This window comes from Ammodytes marinus (genome assembly GCF_949987685.1).
Source record: "Ammodytes marinus genome assembly, chromosome: 13".
Lineage (NCBI taxonomy): Eukaryota > Metazoa > Chordata > Actinopteri > Uranoscopiformes > Ammodytidae > Ammodytes > Ammodytes marinus.
In genome coordinates, this window is record NC_137217.1 from 14,626,117 (window position 1) to 14,636,956 (window position 10,840).

Sequence of the window (10,840 nt, forward strand, 5' to 3'; positions counted from 1 at the left end):
TACTGTTGGTAGGCCTGTACATTTTTCCTGTCTCAAGGCAGATATGCAGTTGCCGATTATATTTCTGGCAGATTTACGAGCAGAAATTCTTCTTAATTTTCAATCATTGTGCGGATTTCAGACGTAATTAGAATAACGCTTTTTGATCACCTGTAGTTTGCTAATTTAGCTCAGGGTTAGATTGAGTCGCTCGAAAGCACTCTTACCCGTGTGATATGTTTTAAAAGGAGAATCTTGTAAAGGGGGTCTTAAATGTGCAATGGATGGCTGGCTACACACATGATGAAGTGCCAAAAGACTGAGACTTCAGCTACACAGGGCCTAACGCATATTCATTTTCTTAAAACTACAGATTCCAAAAAAATGTCAAAAGCAATATGTTGAAATGTTATGTTCAATAGATGGAAAAAAGATAAATGTTTTCTTTTTTTTAGACAACCTATTTCATGTCTTTCTTCTCTACTTCAAAGTTATGATCTTACAGAGGGTTAGTAACTGTTTGTACGCACACAGAAAATGTGTTTTATTAAGTTCCCTCTTTTTGGTTTTCTTTCTTTCTTTCAGTTAAGACGCTATTCGAACACTTTGTTTTTGATATTGGTCCAGATCTTACAAGAAAATGTGGCTTGAAGGTGGCTTTGTAAAGGCCTTTTGTGCTGCTGAAGTATCCAGCTACCTGCTCTCAGCATACAAGAAGTAAAAGCCCTCACTCTGCAATCAGAGGATCCTTTTTCTTCTCTTCTTTCTTTTAGCGCCGGTCTGTTCTCTTTCCATATTCGCCCATTGGTAATCTCTATACTTTCTCTCCCACAGGGAGGAGGTTTCTTTTTGCCCTCAGTACATTTTCTCACCAAAAAATAAATAAATAAATCCCTATGTGCGGCATATGGTAAAAAGTTAATTGCCTCAAGATCTCATTAAATATTGTTAAGACCATTACATAAAAAACACAATGAGACACATTTAGTCATAACACCTGATGTAATAGATTAGTGTGTGTGTGTGTGTGTGTGTGTGTGTGTGTGTGTGTGTGTGTGTGTGTGTGTGTGTGTGTGTGTGTGTGTGTGTGTTTTAATTGTGAAACCACTGAAATACTGTACTTAAATCTGCGAACTGCTCGCTCCGCTGTTAACCCAACAAGCTCTTTACTCTGTTGAAGAAAGGAATAGCCTCATTTGGAAAATTTGCTAATTAATGGCGTTGAGTACAGTTTAAAATATCATCAATGGACGTGAATGGCATTTTCGCAAATGGAATTTAACAGCTGTGCCTTGGTGTGATTCCATTCTCACATAGGAATCGCCACAAATGTAACAGCGAGTCACTGCTTCTAAATGAAGTGGTGAGCGGTAGTCTCAATGAAAAAGATTTCAGTTGTGCCTGTATGTGTGTGCTCTCAGCACAAGCCAGAAATATGGAAAATAAAGTCAGATAGATAGGGAGGGCAGCCCCTCATTTGGATCGTTTGGTTTGGGTTGTGTAAAAGCAAACCAGCTGCTTTAGAATGGAGGCTCAAGTAGGACAAGCCCTATCCTCTCTAAGTTCTTATCAAGCTATTAAGGTTATTGTGTACAGTTGCCCGTGTAATGGAATAGAAACATGACCCAAGGGAATGCACACACATTTACACACTTCCAGTGTAATGACCACATGGACTCCACCCTATTTATTTTCCTTTCCGCTGGAAACACTACAGCTCTACTTCTGTGCACAATATCGCTGGTCAATGAGTTTACATTTCCTCCCTCCAGACCGAGAGAATGTTGACTGAAAACAAATGATGTTTGTACGATAGATTTGTTTGATGTGGTTTCAATTGAGTCAGTTCAGAAAGAGCGGCCTGGCCTAAAAGTATCCTTTTTAGATGTAAACTTATGATCATTCTCTCAAAGTTATGTAGTTTACAGTCATCTAAAGTTTAACATTCTGAAACCATAGAATGTGCCACTTGTGTTTGATAAATGACATAGAAAACTACTCAATAACAAATAAAATGATCAGAATTTATTGCGAATTAAACATTCATCGTCTCAGACTCAGTGGATCTTTCCATTCTGTTTATCTTTGTCACACTCCTGAGAAAGTATTTAGTGAGGCTGTGTAAATTCTAAAGCCAGATTTATGGTCGATGCAAGAGGTTAATGTGAGTCCTTGGTTTTGATTTATAATTCAGTGTCAAATTTCTACCGATGATAAAATAAAAAAACAGAATTACTTTTGGTGAAGCTACACACATCTTTAGATTCAGGATTTTAAACAACATTGAGATTGTGCTACTGTTTGCTGCTATCATGCATTTGATAATAAAAGTCTAAAGATAAGGTTAGAAAATGCGTACTAGTGCACGTTTGTGTCCATCGGATCCAAAGTCCAGCAGTAATGCGTTTTGCTGGCACAAAAAGGCTTGCATACATTTTGTGGACCAAAGGTATTTCCCTCCGTTCCTTTGCAGCCTCTTCATTATTTTTCAGCACAGAAGACAAGATAGACCATGTGTCTTCATGTGTGCATCTTTTTTGCAAACATCCATATCAAATTTGAAAACCTTGATCCTTTTTCCTTTCCAAATTTAAACCCTACATGCCACCTTTGTGGCATAAAGCATATATCTCCTGACAAAAGCAAACATGGTTGGCATCATCAAACTGCAGCAGATTCAATGTGTTCACGTGTCATATCTGTTGTGATGCGTTTTAACAAATAGACCAGCTGTGTTTCGGTCCTTTAATCTGATTTTACTGTGTGGGTTATTCTGCTGTGCAGCTGGATCACGTTGTGACTGTCAGTCCATTGAGGACACTTCTAACATCACCCCCGTCTACTCGTCTGTGTTATGAGCCTGTCATCTCTTCTCCAGGTTGGCAGTTAGGCTTGTTACACAGTATCATAGGGGCTCTAGTGCTTCTCCCAAGAATATTTCACATGCTGCATTACAAAATGCCAGCAGCCATATGCCAATTATATGTGTCTTGTACAGTGGGATATGCCAGTTAAACATCCATTGCATACCAAGGTTTCAGAACATTTAGGACTAAGAGTATACTGGGCCTCTCAATTTATGTATTTCACTGAAACATGTGTCATGTCTTCTTATGCCGAAAAGCATGAGGAATGCAAAATGGTCATCAAGCATCTGGTGATTCGGAGTTTGGCATCTACTTTCTCAAGTAAAGCGTTATGTTCTACCGGTTCGAGATTGGATTTTCTCAGATATTTGGCAGCATCGGTTTTGAAGGATCAGAGGCTGTGCAGGAAGGTTTAGTGTTTTCGTAACCATAACTCTCTCGATAATGCCTGTAGCAGCAGAGAATAGGAGTGTGAATTATGGTTTTTCTAAACTATCATCTCTGTTAAAAATCTTGGAAACTTTTTATAGCAACCCTGTATTAAACACTGACTCTGGGGCCATCCTTATACTTTTAGATCTCTCAGCTGCATTTGATACAGTGGACACATGGACCACTGTGTTGGCATTAAAGTACCTGCTCTGGAGTGGTTCAGGTTGTACTTTTCAGAATTAGGTTTTTCTGTCGGCCTTAGCGACTGTATGTCCGCTTCAGCCTCATTCCCTTGTTGAGTCCCTCAAGGCTCTATTCTTGGTCCAATTCTCTTTTCCCTATACTTTCTACCTTTATGGACCATTGTGAGAAAACATGGCATCTCGTTCCACTGCTATGCTGATGATACTCAGATCTACTTGGTGCTGAAATTAAACAATGCAAACTCTCTTAAACAACTACTTTAAGAGGATGTTAAAGCCTTAAATATCTTTAATATAAGTGAAACTGAAGTCCTTACATTTGCAGTTGGTCCAGAGTGCTGCATGCGGGTCATCTTTTAAAAGCTTTTTAAAATTACCCCTGTACTGGCCTCCCTTCATCGGCTCCCTGTATTTCTTAGAATTTATTTTAGGATGCTATTGTTTGCCTAAATATCATTTAATGGTTAAAATCCAAGCTAAATCAAGTACGTTTTACAAGCGTACATGCCGTCAATGTCATCCACATTGGCTGATCAGCTGCTTCTGGTTGTACCCAGGTCAAAATTGAAGCACAGGGGAGAGTGATTATTTTCAGTGGTGGTGCCTATACTGTGGAATGAGCTGCCTCTGACTTTCCATTTGTATTCCTTGCTTTGAGAAAATCATTTATTTGTCTCCTTTCTACTTAATTATACCACTCTTCAGTGGTAGAATACCAACTTGCGTACATATTTTGTAAAATATTAAACTAAATTAACTTATGTCAAATTCACAATATGATCCTTTATGTCACCTAAGGCAAAAATGTCACACATACAAGTATCAAAAGTTCAAGCATTATTAAACCTCAGTGATTTTGCTGAGAAATATATTTTTACCTCTTATCTGTTGCCCCATGACAATCTGTAATAGTTGCAAATGCCTTAGCCGTACAATAATTTAACAGTTTCTATATCTGCTGTAAATCATCAGCACCTGTGGTCTCCCCACATCCTTCCTCTAACTTGTTTTGGAGGGTTAGGGTTTGCTTCACAGTGATTCACAGTTTGTATTAACACTATGAAACAAGTCAGTAATAATCTGTGTCTGCATGCTCACCCAAATATTACCATAGTATTCTACTGATGTAAAGACTTGGGCTGCTTAATTCTTGTATGTTTTGCCAAATTATATGTTCTAATAAACCACCAACCCTGACCAAAGATATATTCCATTTCCATGTCCAAGGTGAACCATCCTGACCACCTCTTATTCTAAACCGTGAATCTCCCTCTTCCTTTTCTGCCCAGTGAAATACATGCGTGAGGCCACACCGTACGTAACAAAGGGCTCCCCTGTGTCGGAGATTGGCTGGGAGACCCCCCCACCTGAGTCTCCCCGACTAGGCACCCATCCGATCACCTCTCCCTCCTCTTCCTCATCAAACCCTCCCAGCCCTGCCACCCAGCCCTCCCTGTCTCTGCAGGGCGACAGGAGGTGCATACCACTCAAGATGTGTTATGTAACCCGAGCCATGACCACACCGGACCCTGAGAACAGGTGAGACCTGCAAACACACGCCCACGCAACTTACAAAAATGTATCCTCCTTCATGAGCAGAAGGCATTTTCTCCAGAGAAAGCGTCTCTTTTCATTCTCATATCTGAAATATTCTCTATAGGCATCTTTTGTGCTTATTGCTTTATATTGTGGTTGCTGGTATTACATCTACGGTGCTCCACCATTGTGTCCTTGAGCAAGGCAGTTAAACTGCTCCAGGGGCGGTGTACTATGGCTGACTCTACGCTCTGACCCCTTCCGAAGTGTGGTAACTTGAGAAAGGATAAGAGAAAAAGAAGAGTTTCAATGTGCCTCTTGTAAATTGACTAATAAAGATAACTTAACTATATTTACAGGCAAACGACTTGTACTTTGAGTAACTCACATAGTTCATTATTCGCAAATGTCATGTTAGTGTGGTGAACTCCACTTCACTGCCCCAAACTAGCTCACAGGCTTTGCTTCAATATTGTCACTGGCAAATGCTCCAGAATTCAACTTTGAGGCAAAAAAAATAAGATGGTTACCTTCATTAACCAAAGGTTAACCAATTCTTCTCTGATCCTCAATTCAACAGTGTGACAGAGCGAGAATAGAACAGCCTTCTGTTACATCCTGAAGGGATTACCCGATAGTGTTTTTCAGACTTATTTCTTTAGGCAGTTTTTCTTAAAGACAGACGTTTGAAGCAGCGCCTAGATAACTCTCACTCAGCGGGGGGGCGGTCTTTTGGGAGGTGTTGTCAAGTTAATTAGTTGGTAATGTGACAATGGCCCAATCAAACAGTATGGGAGCAAAAAGCCATTTACTGTTTAAACTGCTTTGGTGTCACAGCCTGCGAATGTGTGCTTTCGGTCCATGTTGCCCCTCCCTTTGCTTCTCTCACCATGTTCTTTGTCTTCCTGCTTGTCTTTTTCTTCTATGCCTTCCCCTCTCCTGTCTCGTGCTTTTTCACTCTTTCTTACTAGTTTGTGTTTTTCTGGCCCTTTCTGTTCTTTCTGCCGTCCTCTCTCTTTCTTCTCCGTCATGATCTCTCTCTGTGTTCCCCATCTTTCTGTTGTCCGTCTCTCTCTGTATCTGTATACATTCACCCCCCCCCCCCCCCCCCATCTTCATCCTCCTGCCCATTATTGTGTCCTTGTAATTAATTCCTATTTTACTCTCACCACATGTCACTATGGTTCTGTCCCTCCATCAGTGTCCCCCTCTGAATATGTATGATTTTAGAAGTGTGAGTGTGAGTTGAACCTCTCCGAACTTCAAAGCTTCAGACGATGGAGGGGAACATCAAAGTCAAGTCGTAACAGTGAAGCAGTGACTTCAAAGTTCCTCTGCCTGTATGGAAGTCTTTTTTTTTTAAGACGGCTCAGCGCTGACACTGCAAGATGTAAATGCTAACTCACATAAACAATCACTATGACAAACACTTGAAATATCAGAACATCATTCATGGACAAAAGAGATGGAAGATTCAGAAAAGTAAATTTTTCTTGACAGAGGCAAGTGCAGTTGTCTCTTTTCCTTGCCGGGATTCTGTCCATGAGACATTCTCTGTATTTTGCCTGTGGCAGTATGAGCACCATAGACTCAATGTTCTGAGAACGTTTAAAATGCTGACCAGGATCTGAGGCTATGTGGATAATTTCTTGAGAATGTTGAGATATTTTGAGCATTTTTATAGCCAAGCTTCAGGCAACATCTAAGGGTGGCTTGCATGTAGCATAGAGAGTCACATTGCTATGGACTTTTCTTCATCCAAAATGAATGCACAACTTTTGGGGCAGTTAAATTACAAATAGGCTACAGTTTTACAACTGAATTAGATAAGAAAATTGCTCATTTGTCTGTACGTTAATTGTAGCTTGAGCTTGGAGGCTATTAGCCTAGCTTAGCATGCTAAGTGGATCCAACGGTAATCATCCCTGCGTTCCGAATCGCATACTTTCTACTATATAGTATGTAGAAAAAAGATTTAGGATGTCCCGATTCTTGTGGCCAGATTTAGGATGGTTAGAAGTACCCGGATGTCCTACTTCATCCGGCCAAGATTGTTAGTGTTGAAAACTGCATCCTTTTTGGGTGATTCTGACCCAGAATTCAGTGCGCACGTGAAGCCTCCATATGAAAACAAACAGGGATGCGCCGGATATAAAAGCAAGAGGCAAGATCAAGGTGCAATGTTATGATGCATAAAAGAGTAAAAGTATGTCCTAATAGTATGCCTACTGCATCCTAACTAGATTATTTTTATCGTCGGATGTAGTATGTAGAATAGAAAAAAGAAAGACTATGCGATTCGGAACGCAGGGCATGTAGCCTGGCTCGGATATCAAGTTTTTTTATTTTTCTCTTCAAACTTGATAAAATCAAACTCGTCACTATCAGGTAGCAGATAAAGCAGAGCCAACCTTAAGGGCCTCACCATGTCAGCTGATATTGTGCTTTAGGTGTGTATATTCCAAAACAAAAGTTGCTTTCCCCGCCCACCAGTGTCCAGTGAACAATGCTTCCATTGTAGCTTAATTTATATACAGTGTCAGTGTTTCCCCCAGAAAATGTCTTAGTCAGGGTGGTCACTGCCCCGGGTCATGGGAGGCGCGGCGCCGCTGCGAAGAATTTGGGGGTATTTTGCTCAAAGATGCCAATGCGCAGTAAAGAAATAAACAACTGTTAATTTGAATACAAAAATACAACAGACACTGACCTTACAGTTGTGCAATTTTGTTTGCTATGTGCAGGTACAAATGATGTGCAAACATGCAGACAGTTCAAAGCACAATTAAAGACAACCTACTGTTTTGGTGCAATACTATACAGACACACTAAATACAAATACTGGACCATACTCTTAACATGTGTATGCACATCAAAGTGCAAATTTCCTTTTTGGATGGGGCTGTTGTGCGATTATTGTGGACAATAGGCCTACTGTGATGTGATAGCCTATAATTCAGTAATGGTTATTTTGAGCCTACTTGCTTGATTTCTTTTTAAATACAGAGGTTATAGGTCGCTTTGGAACAAGTATTTCTCAATTTAAAACATAAAAATAAAGCAGCATTGAAAATTCAGAAAATAAATCTTCTTGGCCTACACTAGCATGCTGTTTGAAAAATAACTCAATAGTTGAAATAATAAATACAATGTGTTTTCCCCATAAAATGACTAAATGCATTTCAAAGACAGTAACAGTGGGAAGAAGTTCAAACTCCCTATGGAGTGGATGGGACGGATCGTTTGCTATTTTAACAGCTTTTTTCCTCAGCACTTCCTCGTACATACAACTTAATTGTTTCTGTTTTGTCCCTATGATTTTTGAGGCAAGGTTTTGCAAAAGAAAAGAAAGTGTGTTTTTCAGATTTTCCGCTATTATGTATGACATGGAAGTCATTCTTGCAGTCCAAAATGCACCGCTGTGTTGAGGGAGACTTTTCAGCTGCACTTTCACACATCTTGGTTGAAGTATTAAACCTTTAAAGAGCACAATAGGGTTGAACATTTACTCTGTCGACCATAACTTGAACCTTATTGGTCAACCAGTTATACAAGGTGACAAGGTGAGTTCTTGTTTTGGACAGATAACAGTGTTTTGTGGTTTGATAAAGCTAGTGGGCAGAACTGATTAAGCCAAAATCACCTTGACCAGCATGTTCTTGGAGGGGAAGTTCCTTCCTTATTTTCACAGACTTGACAATTTCCTCTTTGACTCATCTGTAAATATTTAGTAAATGTTTAAATGGGAGAATACTGTGGTGGTCTGTTATGCTCAATCCACAAAAATCACATTTATACTAAAACAGTTGAATGCTTCTCAGTATAAGGGTCTTTCAGGACAATGTGCACCAATTGCGGGGCAAGAGAAACCTATGTTTCATATTTTGTGTTCCGAGCTGAAATGATTTGAGAGGCTTTGTGCTAAGTGACAGGGAAGTCTGCCTTATCTCTGAGGGTTTCTCTATTCATTTCAGCAGATGTTGTTTAACAGCCTGAGAGGACAGACAGAAGATGGAAACGAAGAGAAGAGAAGAGATGAGATGATAAAAGTCAAGGAAATAGAAGGGAGGGGGAATAGAAGATAAGACTTGATCCATCGTTATTTTAACGACGTTACGCTCTGAAGACATTTTACCTCAGCCTACGGTGAACTTCTGCGGTGACAGACTCATTTTTACGCAAATGATAAGATTACACTCTACACATTTACAGAATGGATTAAAAAAAGTTATGAGAAGGTGTGGAGAGACAGAAGAGAAAGTGTAGGAGTTCAGGAAAAGAAATTGTGAAAGAACAGAAAAGGCGAAGATAAGCAGAGATAAGGAAAAGATTAAAAGCCAGAGGAGGGAAAGGAAAAGCACCTTTAAATGGATGACGCCTATCGCTTTTTTAATTGTTTTTTTGTGAATGTTTTAGGCATAGAAAACAAGTACGGCTGTGTAAATGAAGGAGATGACTCGCAGTTCTTTGAAGTACCTCAATTTAACCTTGGCCATTTTTTAAAGGGCATAAAGACTCACAGTATCTCATTCCATTGTTTCTCACATATAGGTCAGGCATATGTCTGCATACTATGATTTTATAGTCAACAATCACTACTGCTAGAAGATTGATCTGATAAACTGTAATTATGCAACCTGACATAAACTGCGCCTACACAAAGACATGACCTCTCCTGACCTTTTAAGTTGTCTCCAGCAAAGAATTATTGGTTTATTGTGGATGATATATTTATCTTCAATATTTTATCACATCTTAAATCTTAAAAACCTGCAGCTAAAGCAGCTCCAATCAGCCAAGAGAGAGGGGCACTTTCTTTCCCTGTTGCGCTGTCCCAGTGCTTACACACTATAGTATAGAAGTCTTGGTTGAGGTATGTTGTGAACATGAAACACGAGACCTGAACCCGAGGTAGACTTCAGTCTAAAAAATTATGAAGAATACCTATGCTTGCCAGTATTTCCCAGGAAAAGTGGGTCATATTTCTAGTGAAAAATACGTGCAGGATTTGTTGAATGATTTCTGCTGTGCGTGTGTGTGTGCTTGTTTATCTGTACTGAAGCCCATGTGTATATTCTCCTTCTTCTCCACACCTTATCAAATACATTTCATGCTTAAATGGCAGTGTACGGCTAAGCTGTCTGGCAAAATATTTCTTCAATTTTAGAGAAAGACGTGCACAATCTCAAAAACTTAAAAAGAGCTCTGGTTGCAGTCTAATTGTGCAGAAATTATTATTCCATGATCATCTGTCAGCAGGATGGACCAAAACAGAAAATCTAAATCATTCATTGTGAAACTATTAACCTTAGAGAACAAGAGAAATGTATATGTGTCACACGTTTTGTTTAGTAACATAAAAAACATGAGTAGTTCAACAGTATTGGCAAACGGGTTGTTGCTTCACAATGTATATATTTTGCCATTAGAGCTTTTCTTTCATTTAACTGCTGTGTTCATACAGAGTTCATTAATTAATATTTAGAAGAAATGTACTGCATGAATCACATCTGTATGCTAGAACAGAGCTACCAGGCGTGGATCTATACAGTATCTGTTATATATAGTGATCATCCTGGGACTATCCTTTGATCAAGAAGGGATTGATCTTCATTGAAGCAGGCCCAGACTTCAATAATTCCATACTGTCATTTATCCAATGTGCTGTTTGCCCTGTGATTCCTCCTGCTATCCCATCGCATCATGCATGTAAGAAAGTTAAAGCCACTCCACATATTGGCTAAAAAGATGGCAGACATACATCCGGCCTTGAAGTCCCCATCATCTCCCTCCTCCCCTTCTACCATCAACAGCCATGTCTTTAAT

The 10,840-nt window shown here is 39.6% G+C and overlaps 1 protein-coding gene across 1 annotated transcript in view; it reads left to right on the forward strand.

Moving 5' to 3' along the window:
• The window catches only part of sntb1 (syntrophin, basic 1), a 43,994-nt gene that overhangs the window by 6,531 nt on the left and 26,623 nt on the right, over nucleotides 1-10,840 (forward strand). Inside the window, exon 2 of the mRNA XM_080039417.1 lies at nucleotides 4,771-5,020. Coding sequence (XP_079895543.1) covers nucleotides 4,771-5,020 — 250 coding nt within the window. The remainder of the gene's footprint in view (nucleotides 1-4,770; nucleotides 5,021-10,840) is intronic.